We start from the raw sequence: 22,611 nt of genomic DNA, 5'->3' as shown, positions 1-22,611 counted from the left end.
CTGGACCACCTAAACATTATTACCCCACCCACCCTAATCCTGGGCTGCCTCAGCCTCCCTCAACCCTTCAGTAGGAAAGTCTCTCCCTTGCAGACAGGTGCAGCAAGCTTGGGGCTGCAGAGAAGAAAGCTTCCCTCAAGCTCACAGGATCTGTTCAGGAAGTCTCCTGCAGTCACCAGGCCCTGGAGCACAGAGGGCTTTCCCTAGCCTGTTCCACTCATTCCCCCGAGGCAGGGGACCCACAAAGTGCCAGCCCAGAAGACCCAAGGCCCTGCTAGGACCTGACACAGCCAAGCTGCTTCTCCAGCAGGTCAGCACAGAACAGCCCTGGGATCAGCCAAAACCTGTAAGCTCTCCCTAATGCCCTGCTGCCTCCCATGTCCTGCAACCAGAGACCCCAGAGAGGCAGTGCAGCAGACCTCACAGTCTGCCATATGGCTCCTTCAGTATTTCCATGGGGAGGTGCAAGCTAGGCTAGTTAGGAGGCAGTATTTAGGGCACTCACCCTTTGTCAGAAGGGCAGGAAAAGCTTTGGCTGAGAGGTCTCAAAGGAAACCACCAGTGTTGTATCAACATGTAACAGCCAGCATAACCAGAAGCTTCGCTCCCCAAGACCACATCCATGGGGTTCTGTGACCATGGGACACTCAGCTGGCCAGCTTGTTCTTGAAGTGTCCTAGATCCCCCACCACAGACAGAAGGGTCTAAGACCAAGTGGGCAGAAGTTACTTTCCAGGCTGCATTTGAATACTGCGGCAGATGAAAGCCTGGAGCTGGCAATTCCTCTCTTCTGTTCTCCCTTGCATGCTAAAGAGTCCCCAGTTCCCCACCCCTGCAAACACCTCTTGATGCTTGCACTGGGTCTGGCTGGGAGGGAGTTGATTTTCCTCAATGGTGCCCAATGGTGCAGCCCAATGGTGCGAGAGACACACAGATCAAGCACAGCCCTACCTGGCCACTAACAATCACAAATGCTTTACAGGGAAAGAACAGACCCCAGAGAATCAGAGACTCTTTGGAGGTGACCAAAGTTTGACTGTAGTACCTCACAGCAACAAGCCAGGTTAACCACATCTCTTCCCAAACCTTCCCAGGTTATAAGATGGATTCTGCACAGAACATGAGAGAAGTAATCGCTTAGTAGCACTGCCCCATGAGCCCTGCTACTGCCTCTTTCATTTCTGGTTTCCCCATCCAGACTGCCATATGCGATGCCACTCACCTTCAGCAGCTCATACATATAAAACCGAATATCAAAGTCTGTCAGGATCTGGTACAGTTGCTGAAACAGATTTGGGGAGGGAGGGGAAAAAAAAAAAGAAACAAAAATAAATACTCCAGATTTGGATTTGTTTTGTTTCCTGCACCCCACTTGCCTCCAATCGCTGACCCCATTCCAGATCCCCTGTGAATGCTGTCACTCCTGAGGGCTGTCCTGGTCTCAGACCTGCCAAGGCTACGTGCCAGGAAATCCAGAAAGGACACGAGAGCTCCTGTGAAACGCTACTGGGATCATTCAGACCTGTCATGACTTCTTTCCAGCAGGAGACAGGCAGGCTGTCTGTCCAAGGAGAAGACAGCAAGCCCTTCAGAGCATGCTGGAGTTGGCACAGATGATCCTGACTCTCTGTTCACATGCAAAGTTGTCATGGTGACTTGACAACATGGATAACGGCATTCAGAGCAGGCAGGCTGGGAACACACGGGCAAGGCTTCCAAGTGCTCAAGGAGGGGCAGGGAGAGGAAAATGACCTAAAGGAGCATGGGGTGGGGAAGCACAAAGGGCAGAGACAGCCTCAGAGCCATGGAGGCTCACCTCTATGCCAGGATAAAGGCTAATGCAACTCAACAACACAGAAATGCTTGTGGGCCAAAGAGAGCACAGCTCAGAGTCTCAGGGAAGTGCTTGTTGCCAGCACACATTTGCCACCCTCCTCTCCTGTGTGTCCTTCTGCAGCTACTCATGTGGAAATGACAAAGGTCCAACATGCACTTTAACCTGCACTGTGCCACCAGCGCTGTCACTGCAGAACTCAGTACCCTGCTGCTCCTGTGCCAGGTCACCACTGGCCCCAAATTTGCCTCCTGCTCTGTATCTGTCATTGGCAGTGGTGCCAGCCCAACCCTGTTGGGCTGTGCTCTCGTCCAGGTAAAGCAAGGAGAGATGACAGGACAGGGCAGGGAAGGACATTCACAGGGCAGCATTAGGACCAGACCCTCTGCCCTTTCTAACAAACAAGGATCATCTCACAGCTCAGTCAAATCACCAACTGCACCAGCACTGGAGCCAGCTGTCCATCATGGGCACCACTTGGCAGCTTCAGGAAAAATCCCAGGGCACGGGATTGAAATTCACATTCCAAGAAAGCAGCTCCGGCCCCGGATCCCCTCCAGGCCCACGCGAGATCCTCAGGATCCTGCCATACCTAGGGGCAGCTCCAAACAGCCCTACCACCCCCAATACTGCTCTGGGAAATCATTTGACACCATAAAAGCGTCACTTACACACGAAGAGCTTTAATAGCCTCCAGGACACAAGCTGCATTGTACTCTCCCGAGCTGGGATGATCCTAACACTTTGAAGCAACCCACTGAAGCAGACAAGTGAGCAGGGAGCAAAAAAAAGACATAGCCACAAGCTACAGCAGGGATAGATTTCCTGACTCGGTTGCATGTGGCTCTGATGCACGACCCAGGGCCAGCAGAGGACAGCTGAGCCCTTCCAGGAGTTTGTTTAAATGGCTTGCTTATGTAACAAACACTGGGGGGGGACACAGAGGTGCCTAAAACACCTGTCTGGGAATCACTACCCTGTTCAACTTCACCTGGCAACATTGATACACCTGGGGAAAGAGGAGGGCAGGAGAGGCAGTGGCAGAACAAGGCTAGACCCCACCTTCCCCATTCCCTTGCTCCTCTGCCCTTCACTGCCTGTAAGTAAGGAGGGGATGGAAGGAAGGTCACCGATGCCTTTCTTCTCAGGCCATGATGCTGTCACTTCTCCGGCTCATAGCCTTCAGCAGAGGCAGTCACTGGACAACTAGCTTTCAACAGACTTCCCTGGAAGAGCTGCCTGTAAAACCCAGCACCTTCTCAACTTGCCAAGGCCAACAGTGTAGCTAGCAGCACCCAGGCTCCCCTTGCTGCAGGGAACAGTCCCTGCAGCAGCGTGCTCAGTCCCACTGCAGGCAGCCAGTAAATGCAGAAAGCTTTGAAGGACAGAGCCGAGGTTTCCATTGCAAACAGGTCCCACACAGCAGCTGTCCTAAGAAGGCTTTGACATCAGGCTCCAAATCCCCTTCACCCAGCCTAGCAGGGGAGAGCAGACACCTCCTCTGCAGACTTCTCCCATGCTCTGCCCTTACAGCTGGCTCTCTGGAGTAAAACTATCAGAAACATCACTATGGGGATCACTCAAACCCAGCTCAAACCTCAGCCCAGCTAGTTGCCAGCACTCAGGATTGCACAAGGCCTTGGAGACCTGGGCTGGTCTCCTTTCTCCATACAGAGCACAAGGAAAGGCCAAACTCACCCACCGGCAGCCTCCACCCCTCTCCAGCTTTCGGTGATATTTTGGCACACATCACGTAACCCATCGTAAACTAATCACATTAGTGCCTGAGGAAGCACAGACATGCTTCCTCTCTCCACGGGGCTGACAGGGGTTAAACGCTTGTTCTTCTCCCTTGAGTGAGCAACAGAGCTGGCTACGTGCAGGAAGCAGCATCTGCAAAGCAACAGGGTGGCTGTGAGGAGCTGTTGGAGGAGAGAGACACTGCTTCAGGATTCAGGGCAGGCAGCAGCAAAAGAAAAGGAAACAGCTCCCAGAGTATCCTGGCCTCAGCAGCCACACAAGGGAGGAGAATCTTTCATACTTCTGCATTGCCTATACAAGGCAACAACTATATTTTTAAACTAACCTTGGATGTACAAGGATAAAGCACAGGTATACACTTCCCTCACAGCAACTTGGCCTGAAAATTCACCAAGGTGCACGCAAAGTGGAAGATTTGACTCAAAAGCCCTCTGTTCCCATAACTCCAACAGGCTGAATATACTGAAGCAACCTTTCATCGCTCACCTTTCTTGCCCATCTCCTCCTCTTCAGCTGCAAACCTGCTAGTGTGTTTTAAGAACGAAACAGCAAACCCAACACAGCACTGCTCCTGAAGACCTGGCTCTGCCCCCTTCTTTCCTAAGGGATTTGCCTCTTTGGGACAATAAAAGGCACTGTACCAGGTATGCTCATGGACTACACAAAATATGTGACAGCTGATGGTGGTTGAAGGACAGGCATCTCATTTCTAGTTTGAAACCAATTAGAGGAAGATATTTCATTTCACTGGTGGTTACTCAATTGACTGCATGGCTTTGCATCGCAGCTATCATTTAAGGCAGATGACTGTGGGTAGCTTGAGCACTCACAGATGACAAGTAATACAGCAGATTTGAAGAGAAACACTAGCCCCATACACAAGCTGCCATCCTCACACAGCAGAATACACATTTAGTCTAGTTGCAACTCATCATTCCTGCAAGTACAGAGTTGTCACTTTCAGAAGGGACCCAGACGGGTGATTTAAGAAAATGTAATCAGCTCTCAGGAGGTATTCACCTAAGTCTCTTGTTTATACCATCATTTAAAAATAGCCAAACCGTGTGGAATACAAGCTTATGCTTCTGATCCAGAATTGTCCACAGCTGTGGCTTACACCCCACAGAACTGCAGCTTTTACCTGTGCACAGAGCACTGAGGAAACCAACCCAGCAGCCTTATTCATGGGTGCAGAGACATGAATAGAGTCCTAGCATTTGAATGGGCAAAGGGGTGAAAGTATTAACATTAAGCAAAAAAATAACAGCATTGAAGGAAAGAAACTGCCAGAAAGGAGACAACTGAGGAGACATCCAAGCTTGTGAGCAACTATTGCCATCAGGACAGAGGAAAACACAGTCCTGTAAAGCGGTCGATGACCACCTGCTGTACACAAGCTACTCTGAGAACTCACACACCCTGAAGGTGATTTGCCAGTGAGATGTATGGTACTCATCGGTACTGCTGAATCCAGAAGGCAATGCAGAGATGGGCAAATCAGCAGTGGCCACGTCAAAACAAAGAGAAGAGGTCCCTGTCACCAGGATTAACTTGTGTGGCACTTAACTCCAGCAGAGTTTGGCTGCCTGGGGAGATCAGGACTGTGGAGGAGAGGAGATGATGACTGGGTGCTCTCCAGCTGCTTCATTTATAGAGGTATAGGGCAAGCCAAGACCTCCAACACAAGTGGTATCATCTACTCTTTGCGCTTTCTGCTTGGCAAGGGCACTTCAGAGCAAGGGAAGAGACAGCTTAGGAGCCTCTGTATAGAAGAGGATATGCACTGGTACCTGTGAGCAGCGGAAGCTCTGTAATCTGTCAGCTAGCTGCAGCCCCAAGAACCTACCCAAACAGGCAGCAGAGCCTGTGGGAGTGTAGCTTGAATAACCCACACACCCAAACATAGCTAGTGAAATTCAGGTTACAAATAGGCTCTGAACACAAATAGCCATACTGCATGCCCTGGGAGGCACGCTTGTATTCGCAAGATAAGTTATTCCTGCCTTGTACCAATCAGCATCAAAACATCAATACTTTCTGTCTTGGACTTGTACAGCTGTGAATCTGGACTTCCTCAAGGAGCCAAGCTTTCTCCTAGGAGCCTAGAAATGATCGGCTGTAAACTTACTTACTTGTTTCTAATGCAATAGCCAGAGCTGAACACTTACTTCTACTGGGCTTGTGACAGCTCTCAGCATGGCTGGGACAGCTTACCTACCATGTACTCCAAGCCCTACATTTTTCAGTTAAGATTCCCTGTTGGCCACCAGACTCAAGTTACTACTTAAAACTCCACTTTGTGAACATATATCAGTTACTGGGTGGTACCTTTGATAATTTCTTCCTCTAACAACAACAGAGTGGTATAATAACATTTTGACTAGGACACACACAAACAGATCCTCAGCAAGCTGTGTCACTGCCCTAGCAACCTATTTTATCTCAAGCCATACATTAAAAGGAAAAACTAAAAAAAAAAAAGGGGGAGGGTGAAATCTCTAAATAGAAAGTTGAAAACTTCCAGGATCAGCCTTATGAAGAGTCCCTGGGTCAGCAGGAGAAGCACTGGCATGTTCCCAACATACATGTGGCACTTGAACAGCCCAGCTGATGTCAATGAAACACAGACAAACCAGGCCTGCTTTAATTAGCCCTGAAAGGTCACCACATAGCACTCCTCTCATGGCTGTTTACTTGATGAAGGCAATATGCATCTCCCTACCCAGAGCTGTCAGGGCAGATGCTGCTGCAGGTTACTATTCTAGACTCTGCAGTAGGTCTCTACATGAGATTACGTAGCACTAAGACTACCACCGCCAGCATGACTGCAGCTCTGGCTATGCACAGGGTACCACCCAGCAGGATTCAGCTTGCTGGACCAACTCCAGAGGGACAGAAACAGCATGTGCTGCCTCACAGTGTGCAGGGCTGCAGGTGAAGCTGTCCATGGGCCAGCTGACAAGCTGCCTCCTTTCCACCACCACCAACCTGGGGTCCTTTTCTGGGTGTTTGGTGTATCTGCTGAAGCTGCATCCTACAAGGTGTGTAGCATAACGCTCCAGCGCAGATAGAAATAAAAAAGCACTGTCACATAACATGGAATGAAAGAGATATCCGAACAGTGCTAGCTTTCTAATGCTCAATTAATTCTCCACCACTGACTTAATGACTTAGGGTAAAGATTCACATGGGGGAAGCAAAGATACCATTAAAATAGGTGCGGCTGATAATTATATATCCCTTTCGTGTATCAGCTTGCTGCTGCCAGCCAGAAGCATTTCGGTAGCACAGGCAGTCATAGCTGCACCCAGACAGAAGGACCTCTGTTTTGGGAAGGAGTAATACCACTTGGAGCTACCCAGAAATCAGAAGAGCCAGTGAATATGCTGCAGCCTAAGGCAAGCAGAAAAGCTCTTAAGATGTATTCAAGACTGCTCAGTCCCCTGCTACCATGCCCACCAGCAGCAGACGACATGCTCTCCAGACTCTGCCACCCCACAGTCCCCAGGTCTGAAGGATTCCAGCACAAACAGGTGTCACCTGCTCCATCAACTGCACTGCTGTAAATAGAACATCGCAGCACAGGGATTAACTTGGGCTGAATATATAGTGCAGCAGTAATTACTAAGTTGAGAGGTGAGTAAGAATATCTACCTGTTGAACTTATTCCTTAAAGTTGGGAGGAGATCCAGCACACAAGCTTTTCATTCCTTCTCATCTAGAGCCTATTTACAGGTTTCTGATTTACACGGGGAAAGTAAGGTGAAGCCGACCTAGGTGAAAACTCTGAACTCCCCCCACAACTCTCTAGAAATTGACAACCCAAGATCACAGTGCTCTTAACTGAAATGGGAAGCCTCCCCCCCCTCCACACTCAGGCAGACTCACCTTAAAATCTGTGTTATTGATGTACTCAAACACCAGAGCAGGGGTCTTTGACTGCAAGAGAGAGAGAGTCATTGTTTAAAACACCCTCTTGACCTTTCTTTGCTCCAAGAGACCTGAGAAAACTTATGCTTCCTGCTCAACCCTCACTGTGGAGAGTGGGTGGAAGCAGAAGAGCAAGAGAAATGCAGCACTGTTCCCACAGCAGGCAGAGAGGCAAGCTCTGCTAATAGCCCGTGCAGCGAGCACCAACAGTGCATTTTGGCCAGTGCTGCTCCTCCCCCTGCCACAGAGCAGAGACAGCACTGGGTAAGGCAACAGATGACACCAGGTGCTAAGGCCTCGCATCCCTTCGCAGGAGGAAGGTCAGCCAGGACTGCCAATGCTACAGCAGTGTCATTTCCCCTCCATGGCTGTCAGCAGGCTGCGAGTCACAGACCTCAGCCAGCTGCTAGTCAGAGAAAACTTCCCAGAAATGGGGTGATTGTGGCAATGCAGATAAAGGACATGACCTCTGGTCACTGGGCAGGACAGCAACCAGAAGGATGAAAAGTGCTTAATATCCAATTGCCCTGGCAGATACTTATGTTCCAGAGACCATACAGAAGCTGGAAGGCTACAGGCTCTGCTTTCTTACAGAAAACTTGTAGGGTTACAAAACTTCTTCCCCATCAACCATGGGAAACTCACAGAAGACGCAGAAGGGGTGTAAAAGAGCCTGGGGAACACTGAGAAGAACATAAGCTCATCCAAACCAACCCACCTCAGGAGACCCTAACAAGCTGGACAATGCTCACCCGTGGCTGGCACAAAGGCACAGGCAGCACCTAACCTGAGCTGAGAGCATAAGTCACACGGCAGTGCCTGCCCCATTCCTGCAGCCAGCGGGGCAGCAAGCCCACCACACACACCGCAACACACAGGCACCTACCACCGGATCCTTGACAGTGTCAATCAGATTAATGATGTTGGTGCCACCACGCAGATTCTCCAGAATCTTAACCTCGCGTTTTATCTTCTTTTTCTTCACTGGCTTAAATAGACAAGAGAAATCAGAAGTGAGAGTCCTTTCAGAAATTAACACCAATTTCTGCCACTGATTTTGACTGGTTCACATCACCTCCTTTCTTCTCTCTGCTCCCACCCTCACAAGTGAATATTTTTAGCTTCAAAGAGGAGACAGACACCTTGCAGGATTTAGGATTTCCCCTCTCATCAGTGAGAGGTTTCCACTCATCAGGGGAAAAATCAAACCACTCCTGACAAACTTAATTGCAACTCCAGTAACTGGTTAAAAGCACCTTGGACTGCTATGTGGACATCTGGGCACACTCCTATGTTACACATTTAGAGCCACAGGATAAGCATGGTGGACCTCATATGTCAGCTTTTGTTTACCAGCACAAACCAGTCTTTTACTCCTTAATCCCAACCCATTTCCCAACAAGTACTTTAATCCAATGAAACAATGACCTGACAGTCTCCTACACCAAGATTTCTAGTAAGCTCAGACACTGCTACGCCTAACTATCTGCACGTCTTTCACAACCATCCCAGGAGTATAGACCCAACTGCACAGCATGCCAACTGCATCCATATACCATATTTATTTTTAAAGCCTACAGACATTTTAAACAGTTTTGGACTCCTCCTCCAATCTGGCAGTCTCTGGAACTCCTACTGCAAAGTAAGCTTTTCTCTGGACATCACCCTGCAGAGAGTGACATAGAACAGCTGCTCCCAAGGCAGGGGATTGGAGGCTAGCGTAGCTTTTACACTCTGCTGATCCAGCAGTTCACTTCAACGCAAATGAACAATTTTTTCTGCAATTCATCCACTCCCAGGACAACTATAGCTCTGAGCCTCCTTGAAAGGTAGCTTAGAGCAGCCAAGAGGTGAGACTTTTTTAACAAGCCTTGGCTAGTACCTGGTGTGGGCATCACTAGTTGCGAGTCATTGAGTATAGCAGGTCTTTACTGAAGAGCTGGAATATGCCCTCCTGCACCACTGGTACCATTGCAGAGAGATGCAAAGACATCCTGCAGGGACTGGTGAAGTCCCTGCCCTATCTGCGAGATTTGCTGATGAAACCACTGCTCTCCAGACACCTAGTTTTCTACATTTGGCATAGTCTCATGTGTGAGGAGGGGAGTAACAGGGAGTGCCAAGAGGGTACCAGGCACCTTACCAAAGGAACACATGTTATAGGGTGCCTATGTGAAGGACAAGGAGCCACAAGAACTCAACAGCTCGTGCTTGCTGCCTCGCCTCTGCTGCAGCCTCTCAGTGATGGCTTCAGAGTGCCAAAGGGGCAAGTCACACTACTGTTACAGGCAAATCCAAGGAAATCTCTGGTTTCAGACCCCTCATGGGAATGTATGAGCACACAGGAGAAGGAACAGAAGCTTTTTACATAGTAGGAAAATACGGCATTTTTATAAGTGATAAAATATGCTGTCTTTCTAGGCTCTTCAGGTGGCTGAAACCTTCAGATTTGGATCCCGTCCTTCTCCTCTTCCAAGTTAAAAGGCTAGACATTCAAGCCAAAAGATGAGAATCTCAGCCCAAAGCAAAGTGCCAAAAATAACACTAATGCCAGCACAGGGAGCATCAGCATCTCATAAAGCCACTGTGGAAAACAGCAGCAAGGCCACCACAGCTGTCAGCCAGAGCTGGAGCCACATGGGGCAGGGTTCACTGGGGAGGGGCAACCAACAGCCCCAGGGCAGTACCCAGACATGGCTGGGGCTGGTGGGAGGTTGGACAGACAGGGAGAAGCAGACAGAGCCAGGGGACCAGCATAAGTGAGAGCTATGTTTCAGAACCTGAGAGGAAGATGCTTCATTAGGGACTAATTTCATTTATGTCAGCATGGGGACAGGCACCACCCTTGTGTTGCCCACGTGCACTGATCTTACCAGAAGGCCGCAATGGAATTAGAGGATGTAATTTGGTTACTCTGCTCATGCAGCGAGGCAGATGCACACACAAGCTGTTTTCCAAGGAACTTCATAGGGAGCTGATCCACTGCCGTCCTGAAGGCACTCACTGAATGGCTTGGCTATCAACAGACATGCATCACAGCCTCTCTGCTGCGACATGTGCACCTCATCAGAAGCTGATACAGTGTCTGAACACTACCAAGGGTACCCAAAGCCCATTTTGAAATACCTTTTCCTTTGTAGTGTAGTTATTTCAAAGGCCCTTCGCATCAGCTAGGTAGGGGAGGATATCCCTCCAAGATTTCCATTTCTCCTTCCATAGCAACCACCACTCCCACTGGGGCAGAAGATGTCTTCCAGTCCCCTCCACATGTTTCCACCTTTTTCAGAACAGAAAAATGATGCCCTGCATGATCTCCACCAAAAATCCAACCCTACCCACAAAACACTTATTAAAAGACACAAGCAGACAGAATCAGCAACTTTTGGGAAAAAGGAGAGAAGTCAGACTTTTTTTCATGAAATGCCTGTAGACGATCACCAACAGCCGCATCTCTGACATTACTGAGGGAAGACACTCCAACAAACAGTGTGTCAGCAAGAAGAGTTAAAAGCTGCTCGCTGTTTGCATGTTTTCCTGCAAAGCTGCAGTAGCACAGAGATCAGGCCAGGCTGTCCACACATAGCTACACTACCTCCATGTTGGCTGTGAGCTGCAGCAAGGGCCCTGCCAGCCTCTGGGCAGGGTGGAGGTATGGGAAGCCCTGCTCATTGCAGGGTGGTAAGCACTGCATTGTCAGAGGACCCTCCCCACCTACAGCCAGCGGTCAGGACAGGATATTCCAGGGATGAGGCAGGGAGAAATGCCACGCACTGAAGTAATGGCATCTTAGCGTAAAAGCTATTGCCTGGAATTTTCCCCAGAGAGCAACGCAGGGGAATGGAGGATTTCCTCATTTCAGATTTGCAGGAGAAGACAGTGGCGACTGCTGGCTTTCACCTTACCAGCCACACCACCAGCCCAGCTGCACAACACCTCCTACCCACATGATGTCCCATGCCATTGCTCCAGCCACAACTGCAAACTCTCTACGACCCAAGAGCACATCACTGGGGCTCAGTTTTCACCCAGTAACTGATTCCAAGCCAAGGCCCTTGCATCTGGTAAGTCAAACACCTTGGTGCAAACCACTCCAGCACACTGCCAGTTCTACACTGGAGCTAACTGGACACAACCACAAGAAACTGCTGACTTCCCTCCTGTCCCCAGACTCCGTTACTGCTGAAACTACAGGCAATCAGCAGCACATCCTCCAAGTACCAGGATTAAGTCTGGGTTGCTACAACTGTCTCTCAGAGTCATCCGATCTGTCTCTCCAAGGATGTTGACTCCAAACACGCATGGATTAAATGCGAACTAACTGAAGCTATAATGGCCTCCAACCATCTGCCTCTCCCAGCAGGGGTAGCTTCTAAAACACCAGCCCTTGTAGCCAGAGTATTTTAACAGTACTCCTTTAAGGCTATTAAACCAGGCTATGAACAGCAGCATTTCAGGTTGTGTTTCCTACTGCTCAGTCCCCTTGCCCTGGAAGAGCGATTTCCAGCAGAGGAATGGAACAGGCACCAAGACAAAATTAACTGCTTCTGACTTTGATCCGGCTGTATTTGCAAGGCAACATTTTACACAGGTGCGGACTCCAACTCCATCTGTTCCCACAGCAGAAGCATTTCAAAGCTTTCCTCCATGCTTGGATTCTCCAGTGACCACTATGAGTCAAACCCTCACTGCAGCCTTTCCCTCCAAGACAGGCTCCAACAGAGTGCCCCATCTCTATGCAAACACTTATTTCCATTAAATCTGTAAAAACTTGACAGCTTGGAGACTTCTGTCACATTTGGTTGAAACTGGCCAACCAGTGCAAAAACTATGGAGGGGGGGAGAAGAGGAGGGGGAAAAAGGCTGACAGACAGCAGGATTGCATAAGGCTCGTTTCCATAGGAAACCAGGCTAAAAGACATGTCTCATTTTAACTGTGTCTACACTGGGAGGGGTTTAATTACTTCAACTGCAGCAGTACCCTTAGAACAACAGGACCATCTAGCACAAGCCAGTTTTCCAGTTTCCCAGGAAACTGCTTCCTTCCTCAGGCAAACTGGAAGTGAGGTGGCTGTAGACAGTGGAGACAAAACATACAGCTCATGGCTGTCCACTACACTGCGTGCCCAGAGCAGAGGGACAATGTGACCTCCAGCCACGGGAGGATGGTCTCTGCTGGACCTGACAGCTCTCACTTGACTGTCCCCAGCTGGCCACCCTTTGCTGCAGGTTTCTCACCCTCCCACCCAAAAAGATCCCACGAGGGTGCTTCAATCCACTTGAAAGTCAGGCAGAAGACACAGTGACAGTGGCCAATGCTATTCCAACTGTCTTTGCCCAAAGATGGGGGAGCATCATGCACACCATCCCTCTGCAGATGTGAGCAACGGTATGAGGTAAGTAGTTGCTTTGCAGTCAGGTAGATGCAGAAGAAAACACCCCTCTGTGACCAAGAGATCAGATCCTGGGTCATTTTCCATGAGATCATGTAAGAAGGGAAGGAATCCAGCTGCAGCAAATGGCAGCTGGGAGAATTAACATTGTTTGCTAGAATAAACCTTTAAATATAAGGTTGCAGCCACCACTTCCTGTCTTGAACAAATAAATGGCTGCCTGGTTAATCACCTTTTTTGCTTGGTTTCTAAATCAAAGGGAGTAGACTTTTTTGTCAGATGCCTCAGTTCCAGCCTTCCCCAACAACCTGGGGATGCATTGCTTGAATTCAAGCAAAGAGAAAAAATAAATTAGTTATTCCAAGTTATCTGTGCATTTCCACACTGAGAAGTAAAACTAGTGACCAGGAAGGCATGTGAGATATGAGTTAAATCCAAAGCATAAAAATCATTCTACATCAGTCGAAAGCAGGCAGCAGACACACACTGCCAGCTGAGGAGCACATGTGCTATTCTGAAGGAGTCACAGAAGGTGCTGGGTTTTGCCCAGCAGGTGCTCTGAAAAGACCTGGGGTTAGCACAGCAGGGTGGAAGGTTTAGAAGTTAAAAGATACAAATCTGCAAGAAACTGAAGTAATTTATTCCACCACCCCGTAAAGAAAAATATCTGTTCTTTGCTCACCAAACTCAAAGAGCCTGGAAACACTACAACGCTTCCAGAGAACAAGCAGGGAAATCTCAACACACAATGTCCAGGACCAGCAAAAGGCTTGACCGGCACCCTTACGACAGGCTTTAAACATTTAAAAGCTGGCACTAGAAGCTCATTCATCTCTAGCAAGTATTATCGAAAGGATCACAATAATCAGCCTATAAAGCCTGACGCCAATTGCTCAATAGGAAAATTGGCTCCAGAGCAGCAGTGCTTATTTTGCCAGACATCAGCTGGGAAACCAAATAATCGTATTTAAAAGAGCTACAAAATCAAGGAGCCCACTTATGTTAATATTTGGTTGGTTGTTTGCATCTTACAACTTCCATTGTGGGAATTCAAACTTTCCCGAGCTGGTCTTGAATTTTAGAAGGGGGGACACACACCCCCTACTCTGAAACTACTAAAACACTTTTACTTTTTAATTTTAGGTTGGTAGAACATACCAGCATGTTTTTTGAGGGCAGTGCCATTCTTTCCTGCAGAATGCCTTTCGTCCCCACATAGCACATCCCAAAACAGCCCTCCTGGAGCTTCAGGGCTGCCCACAATGCATCAAGACTCCTGCAGTCAACTAAAAGGAAGATGCACAAGGACCAAGCCCTGATCCCCACCACCACTGTTACAAGGGACGAGAATCACTCATTCAGTCTCTGCCCTAGGCCGCTGCGAACAGATGCAGTGCTGTAACTCATTCTCCTCCTTGCAGGAGCCGCAACTTTGCAGCTCACCAATTCCTTCGTGCTAGACCACTGTGAGAGTTACCAGCTGCATCTCCAGGCCTCTGCAAGGCACCCGACTGTCTCAGTTGGTCTCAGCTCCAAACAAGGCCCGACTCCAGCAGCCAACTGTGCCAAGCTCAGTTTGGGCAACTGGTGTTTAAAAGAGAAGAGCTGTGTACCCAGCTCTCTTGCAAAAGGGCTCATTTCAAGACTGCCAGAGGAGGAAGTGGGCCAGGGAGAGCTGATTCAGTGCATGCAAACGCAGGAGGAGCAAGAGACACAGACAGCTACCAGGAACAGGCACTGAACAGTTTAGTGGAAGGTCACTGATGCAGTCAAAAGCTCCAGCCTGAGGGACCAACATCATCCAGTTGTATTTCCCTGTGCAATCCCTTCTGCACACCACCACGGGAATCATTTCAGCCCCCATTTAGAACGTGATGTTATATGTGGGCTCTAAAGCTTTAAGAGACAGAAGAAAATTAACCAAAGCCACAGAACTACCTCCCCCAAATGGTTCTCTAGCTACTAGAGTGATCATTTGAGTTCAGCACTGGAAGGACCTTGCAGCAGTGCCTGGTATGAGTAGCAGCGCCTGGTATGAGCAGCAGCTCTGGAGGGTTCACACAGCCCAAAAGGGGGAACAGGGAAAACAAACCCAAACAAACAAGAACGCGCTTGTGAAACCACGTACATGGTTGAAAGTTCCAGTTCATGGACTCAGCACAGAGGGACAAAAGCCACCAAAGGAGAAAGGGGTGATTTCATCATTGTTGCAGAACCTCCATTTCACTGGTCCCTCTCCGTGTAACTGCATTCTTCCCCCAACCTCCACCTGTGTGTTGTGCCTATGCAGATAGTAACCATACAAGGAGACAACAGAGTCTCTTTATGTGGTGGGTTTAATGCCTTGCAGGCAAGTACATGTGTATGTGTACATGGACACATACGTACATCAGGAAAACAGGAGGATTCCTGCACAGAGCTGACAATATGGTTGCTGTAATCTCCGCCTTGAGTGGACACTTGGATGGCGATAATCAGTACAAGGGAATGAACAGGCTGTGAAGGACACTGCAGCACATCTGAAGCTCACCAACAGCCATAATTGTAGGTAACTTTAACAGCAGCATTCTCACCACAAAGAATCTCCCACAGAAGTTGCAAGCAACGCGGAAAGCTTATCATTGGCATTCAGAGTGGCAACCTGCAATGCTGTTCACATCCCCCAGGAACACTGTTACCCCAGAACAGGGGATTCACTTTTAAGGCACGAGGAGACTGGCAGACACTTTGGAGCCTCATTAGCAGAAAAGCAAACTGAGAAGTTCAAAGAGACATCAAAGGTTGCAGATTGACCTCAGAGGTCCACCAGAAAATCTAAATCTATGTGGTCAGATATGAAAGAGCAGAGCTGTGCTTTAGATACCTGCATTGGATATAGATGATATATGACTCAAAGATGTCTTAAACTTCCTTTGGATGTGCTGAGGAATGTCAGGCCTCATCCTCGGAGTCAAAATTAGCATCAAATTTAAGCAAGACACAAAAGCATGTCCAGGACCTGTTCACACTTTCCCTCTTCCTGGCTTGGCCCTCCCCTAAGCATGCAGGAAGCATGCCCAGTGCTGTACTGAGGCCAGCCAGATGAAAAAGCCCAGAAGAGCCTCCTACACCAGCTAGAGACTGCAGAGACACAGCTGCTGGCTAACTCCATGCCCTACTACCCAGGAGGGGTAGGAAGGTCAGTACAGTGCAGAGTCCTCCACTATCTACCAAGATGACTTCAGCCCCACAGCTTTTTTTGCTGAACCTTTGCTCCATGAACAGGTTGAAAAGGTGGGAATTTGCCCTCTGTCTCACTTTTCAAGATAAAAGCTTTCGGAGGACACTTGGCAGGGGGTGTCTGTGTGGCAAATTAGGGCTCCTGCCTTGCTGCTCTGCACACACTGTTCTACATGGCACATCCTGATGTCTTGCTGCAGTGGAGTGAGAAGCAATCCACTTGCTTTGTTTGTCTTTTAAAAAAAGGGTTGCAGAATTTTCCTGGAAAAAGTGACATTAAGAGCATCATATCTGCAAAGAAAGGCACTTGATCCAGGAAATGGTAACATAGTCATCTGCATGATCTTAATTCTGCTCCTTTGCTGACACGTGTTATGACCACAACTAGTGGCTTGAGCACATCCCATTTTCCTGCAGGATTACCCCTGGCCCTGTACTTGGGGTACCAGAACTGAAAGGCAATGTTTGGTACTGGACAGGGAAATGGGGCATCTTGCTTTATGCAAGCCCAAAAGGCCTGGGGCACTGTGATACCAATCAGAGCCATTAGCTCCCTGGCCTTGTCCAATGCTAAAGTCTTCAAAGGGCACTTAAACAAACAAGGCAAGTGGCTGTCAGAAGAGGAAGAGCAGTTATCTCCTTCATGCAGTATTAGGCTAGGACCTATGCTCTAGAGTCAGCTCTGTTGAGGCTAAGGGACTTGCCCAAAGTCAGACAGGAAATCTCTGTGGCTCAGTTCTGCATCACAGAAAGGGTGATAAAATTTCCTGACCTCTCTGGAGGAGGGTACAAGATGTTCAGGTAGCACAACACCAAAGAAGGGGAGGAAAAAAAAGGCAGGGGAAGTACTTCCTACATGCTAACTTGAACTCAGTAAGGATAAGCTGCTTCAAAGAGCAAGGCTGAGAAGATATACCAGTCACCTCCCATGAGACACAGATATTAAAACAGTAAGTCTTGCTAAAAAAAAAAAAAAAAAAAAAATCACTCTAACACATAATATAAATTCTCCTCTCAAAAAACCTTAAAAAGAAAGGAGCAACTGTGCTAAACAGCCACATCCATTGCCCAGCAACAACATTCCCCCTTGTCCCACCCCTACAGCCACACAGAAGACCTGAAGACTTTTGGTTGCATTTCCCACCTCACAGGATCCAGCCTGAATTAGGAGGAACAGCCTCTTTGCTAAGGCTCCACTGTAGATACACGTAATTACGTTTGCAATTAAGTTTGAGTCTAGCTACAGGAAACCAGAGGCACTTTCCACAGATCAGAGTGATGTTATTACCACACTTCACAGGTTTTCATAACATACACCACACGGTCCTCTGAAAGTCACTTTTCACTGACCCACTTTCCACTGAGAAGAAAGTTCATCTTTATTTATCTGGACTTTCTGCTTTTCCTTGCTTACTCACATGAATGCTGTCTGCATGTTAATGCAAGTGAGGGGAGCCAGGGGAACTGGTAGCAACACCGTCCGCTTCAAATCTGGGACAATCCAGTCCCTTGCTCGCAGGGCATTAAGACAACACATTCAGGCCCCAAGGAGAAGGAGCACCCAGCCGCCCTCAGATGACTGCCGCCAGCTGACTTAGAATCCAATGCTGACAGGCTCCCTATAGACATGGCAGAGTTCTGCTGCCACAGGCAGAGGAGAGGCTCTTTAGGCTGGGAAGAGGCAAGGAGGAAGATTATGACGACTTTCCCTGCAGCCTCTTCTCAGCCTCATGGTGCCTTTCTATGTGGGACAAGACTCAGGGTCTCAGCAAACCAGAGCAGTTCTGAAGAGGCCATCAGGGCTCCAGAGCAGCATGCAGAAGTGCAGTTTCACCAGCCTAGCCACAAGCTATCTTGCCATTAAAACCCAGCTCTGCACTGGCTACCTTTGACTACTCTATCATAACAAAAACTCCCTCCTGTCCCTGCTTAAAAAGGCCAAAACCACATAAGCCGTACAAACAAGGGGGAGGCCCAAACAGCATGCCAGAGGAACTCAGCTCAGTGAGGGCACATGAGGCTCACCACTCTGCCCTAATGTCTGGCTCAGCCACAGGGGCTCTCCTAGGCACCACCTTGATCGCAGCCAAAGCAGGGGTGTCTGCACCTCCTTCCAGAGGAAGACAGGAGATCACACCTTGCCTAGGAAAGGAGGCCAGACAAACAGTGACAAGTTCTCTGGGAAGCCAAGGAACATCCCAGGTAAGCAGGCACAGTGATAGAGTAGGAATATCAGCAAAGACAAAATGAGACAGCTAGCCACACTATCTGAGTGGATCTAGCAAATGCCTTAAGGCTACAGCCCTGCAGAGAGATGTGTGTACTAAGTAGCTGCTAGTCTGAGAGGCTGCAAGGGCAGATTAAGCTCAGACCCCCTTGCATGCCACGGATCAACATGTGCCCAAATTCTTAGAACACCCACGGTCAGACACTGGCTCCCATGTACTGTTGGAGAACAAGCAACAAGCGTTGCTGATCCAACAAATGACAGCCACAAGCATCAGCCAAGCCAAAACCAAAAGCACCCCAACTCTAAACTTTCATTTCTTTTTTTTTTTTTTTTTTTTTAAACACCCCTGTCTACCCCCAGATCACCAACACAGATTGCTGCTAGGAGTTACCATAGCTTGCTGCAGGCATGCTGCTTCAGCGCCAAACACGGTAAGGCGTGCCCTGCAGTGGCTAACCCGCATTACATTCAGCAATCCCAAACTACAACCTGCTGCTGCTGCACGAAGCCCAAGGCCTGACCCCACAAGGGCCAACGCACTAAAATACAGGTCACCGATGTTGCCAAACTCCAGACAGCCTCTTTCAGTCTCCTCAAATTTCCACGTGTTTTCGGCCTGCCTGTGGTGAAGTTCTTTTCCACACAAGATCCTCTAAAGGACTGAATATAAAATTTTGCCTGCTTTTTTTACTGCTGAGCCTGGCTCTGAAAAGGCCACTTGCCAGCTGTCTAGAGGTTAACAGAAGGATTCCCCCCTCTGGGCTCCACACTCTTGTTGACATGGCAGTCCCTGGGCTGTTTTAGACAGGAGTTGCCAGATATCATTTACCAAACGCAGGCAGCACATGCAACACCATTCAAATGTCAAGACTCACAGCCCTCCTCCTCCACAGGAGCTCCCAGCCCAGAGTTATGCTGGACAGGAGACATCAAAACATCACGACAGCATGTGGGACACCAAATCCATTTCAAAACCTACCATCCCAATGTCCTTAGGGAGAAAACATGGGTTTTGGGGTGAAGAAGAAGATGCAACAGTCCTTTGGCCCTGCCAACACAGCTCCTCTTCCCCTCGCTGCCAGCTGCTGCAAGCCCTGACACCATCAACGGGACACTCACCTTGAGAATCTTCACGACAACCCTCTCGTTGTTGGTAATGTTGATGGCCTCGAAGACCTCGCTGTACTTCCCTCGCCCCAGCTTGCGAACCAGCTGGTAGTCGTCCTGATTGCTGCGGGCACCAAGAGGAGAAAGGAGGAGGAGGAAGCGGGGGAGCGGATAACTGACAGGGCAACAGGGCGGGTGGGGGCCCTCTCCCAGCCCCCCCCCCCAGCCGCCCGAAGTCCCCCCGGGGACACCCCAAAACAGGGTGGGGGGACGGGGACAGGGAGCCCTCCCCGTGGGCTGAAGCCCGCAGGAGGGTGCGAGGCCGCCGGCGGCCCGGGGAACGGAGGGGTTGGGGGGGGGTCCCCGCGGGGCGGTTTACCCCCAGCTCGGGACGTGCGCCTCGTAGTCCCAGTACTCGCGGCTCCTCAGGCTGTTCACCTCGGCGTACACCCGCGCCCGGCTGCCGGCGGCCGGGCCGGGCATGGCGGCGCCGGGCGGCGGCTGCAGGAGGAGGAGGAGGGCGCGGGGCCGGTGCGGGAGACCGGCGAGGCGGGGCGCGGCGCGCAGGAGGGCGGCGGCAACGGGCGGCGGCGGCAGGGCCAGGCCGGAGCGGGGCAGGGCGGGGCGGGGCCGGCCCGGGGGCGGCGGGCGCGGGGCCCGCGCGGAGCGTGCCGAGGCCCAGGCCCGGTGCCGGCGGCTTCAGCCTGGGCCGGCCCCAAGCGCCTCGCAGCCAACCCGGAAAAGGCGCCCCCGCCGCCGCCGCCCAGCCCCCAGCCGCGCAGCGCCCCCTGGCGGCGCGGAGGTCCGCCCCCTCGGCGCCAGCTGGCCGGGCGGCTGCCGTCACGCCTCGTCACGTCCCCCTCCCCGCCATCGCAACCGCCGCTCACCCGTCAAGGCCCCGTCGCCTCTCCTCAGCCCACCTCGTGTCACCTGCCACGGCCCCGTCACCCAAACCCTTTCCATCCCCTGTCACCCAACCAAACTCCTCACGGCTTTGCCACACCCTGCCACACCCTGCCACTCTCATCACCCCCTCACACCCTATTTCAGACCCTGCCACCCCTGTCACCCCACCTTGGTCCTGTCCCAGTCTTGGTCAGTCCCCTGTTAGACCATCACCCCCATCATTACCTGCCACAGCCCCTGTCACAGTTCCTTGTTACTCCCTGTCACCCCATCACCTCTTGTCACCCCCAAGGTGGGACCTTGGTTGGAGAAAAGGCTCCATGTTCCTCTGGAAGGATTTCATAGAACCATGAACTGGTCAAGGTGAGGCACCTCTGGAGGTCATCTGGTCTAACCCTGCTGCTCCGGAAGGACTGCCCAGAGCCAGCTGCCCAGGACCATGTCCAGACAGTTTCTGAATACCTCCAAGGATGGAGACCCCACAGTCTCCCTGGGCAACCTGTACCAGTGCTTGGTCACCCTCACAGTGAAAAAGTGTCTCCTGGTGTTCAGAGGGAACCTGCTGGGTTTTAGTTTGTGCCCATCGCCTCTGGTCCTGGCACTGGGCACCACTAAGAGCCTGGCTCCCTCTTCTTTGCACCCTCCCTCCAGTCCGTCGTTCATCTTCATGCCCCTTTGCTGGGTCTCCCAGGTATGACCCTGTCTCTCTTGTACTGAGGAGCCCAGCACTGGACACAGCACCCCAGGGGTGGCCCCCCCGTTGCTGAGCTGAGAGCAACGACCCCCTCCCTCCACCTCCTGGCAGTATTTTGCCTAATGCAGCACAGGATACCATTAGTCTTCTTTGCTGCTTATGTTCAGCTTGGTGTCCACCAAGACCCTCAGGTCCTTTTCAGCCAAGCTGCTTCCCAGCTGGGTGACCCCCAGTGTATATTGGTGCCTTGGGGTTATTCCTCCCTAGGGGCAGGGCTTTGCATGTTTCCTCATTCAGGAGAACTTCAGGAGGTTCCTGCCAGCCCATTTCTTCAGCCTGTCCTGGTCCCTCTGGATGGCAGCATGACCTTCTGGAGTATCAGCCACTCCTCCCAGTTTCGTGTCACCTGCAAACCTGCTGAGGATGCGCCCTGCCCCATCAGTCAGATCATGAATGAAGATGATTGGATTGGCAATGCAGAGCCCAGGAGACCATTTACCTTCTTTGAAGCAAGGCCACATTGCTGGCTGATGTTCAGCTTGGTGTCCACTGGGACCCCCAGGTCCTTTTCAGCAAAGCTGCTTCCCAACAGGACTGGACCTAGTATTGACCCCCAGGGTGCACCGCTAGTGACTGGCCTTCAGCTAGACTTTGTGTCACTAACCACCACCCTCTGGGCCAGATTTCAACCTGCCTCACGCCCCCACCTCCCAGTGCCTTGTGAGTCTCAGGAGCTGCCAACTCCAGCCCTTCCCCAGGCCCACACCAGCCAGGTGCAGCCAAGTCTCAGCACCAGCCACCAGCCCATGAGCAGAGCTCAGGACACAGGTTGCTTGGTTTTACTCTGGTGCTGCTCCTGGCTGATCTCCAAATGCCAGCTTAGGCTCAGCTGGAAATCAGACTTGGCTCTAGGCTGTTTCATGCTGGCTGCTGAGGACCCTTTCCAGCCGTCAGGTCACAGGGCCACCACTGTCCTTCCTTTTCCGTAGGCATGCACTTTCAAGTCAAAACCAAGGTGAGGTTGGAGCCTTCAAACTGCGTGTAGATTTTGCACTTCTTGGCATTGCTATTAATGGGAAAAGCAGCACTTGGTAAGCAGAGGAGATAAGCCTTAGGCTGCTCTCCCTGATGGAGTTACATAGAGAGATGATCATCTTTTCCTTTGGGTGCTAAGAAAGGAAAAGGATCCACAGGGTCCTTTATTCACAGGGCTAAAGCTGATGCGAGTGCTGGGCTTTGAGGTTTTGAGGAAACCTAAGGAAAGTATCGCTGGAAAGATAAGCACATGGAGTCAACTGTGCGCTGCAAACCCCAGTGAGCTTCCCAGAGGCCTGAGACTGAATGATGAGAAAACCCAACAAGACTTTATAATTTTATACTTTGGGTCCTGACTGAATGCAGTCCAGGCAAGACTTTCACAGGATCTTTGGAAAACAAGGAGGATGTGTTCAAAATGCTCACTCTGCCAGGGCACTTGGCACTGTAGAGAAAATGCAAGCTCAACACCCACTCCTGCTAAACCTGTCTTAGCAAAGCGAGA

At 50.4% G+C, this 22,611-nt stretch overlaps 1 protein-coding gene across 4 annotated transcripts in view; it reads right to left on the bottom strand.

The window, feature by feature from the left end:
- The window catches only part of CSNK2A2 (casein kinase 2 alpha 2), a 28,158-nt gene extending 8,067 nt beyond the window's left edge, over positions 1 to 20,091 (bottom strand). The window contains exons 1-5 of one of the 4 annotated variants that reach the window (XM_064459053.1): positions 19,851 to 20,091; positions 19,484 to 19,595; positions 8,412 to 8,513; positions 7,484 to 7,534; positions 1,223 to 1,282 (exon numbers count right to left, since the gene is read on the bottom strand). In XM_064459053.1, coding sequence (XP_064315123.1) covers positions 1,223 to 1,282; positions 7,484 to 7,534; positions 8,412 to 8,513; positions 19,484 to 19,595; positions 19,851 to 19,954 — 429 coding nt within the window. In that variant the 5' untranslated portion in view covers positions 19,955 to 20,091. The remainder of the gene's footprint in view (positions 1 to 1,222; positions 1,283 to 7,483; positions 7,535 to 8,411; positions 8,514 to 19,483; positions 19,596 to 19,850) is intronic. The other 3 variants (XM_064459052.1, XM_064459054.1, XM_064459055.1) reach the window with 3 other exon arrangements.
- Between the last annotated feature and the right edge of the window lie 2,520 nt (positions 20,092 to 22,611).

The sequence above is a fragment of the Phalacrocorax carbo genome, chromosome 8 (genome assembly GCF_963921805.1).
Source record: "Phalacrocorax carbo chromosome 8, bPhaCar2.1, whole genome shotgun sequence".
Taxonomy (NCBI): domain Eukaryota; kingdom Metazoa; phylum Chordata; class Aves; order Suliformes; family Phalacrocoracidae; genus Phalacrocorax; species Phalacrocorax carbo.
Note: the sequence above shows the minus strand (reverse complement) of the source record. Positions and strands in the feature narration are given on the sequence as shown.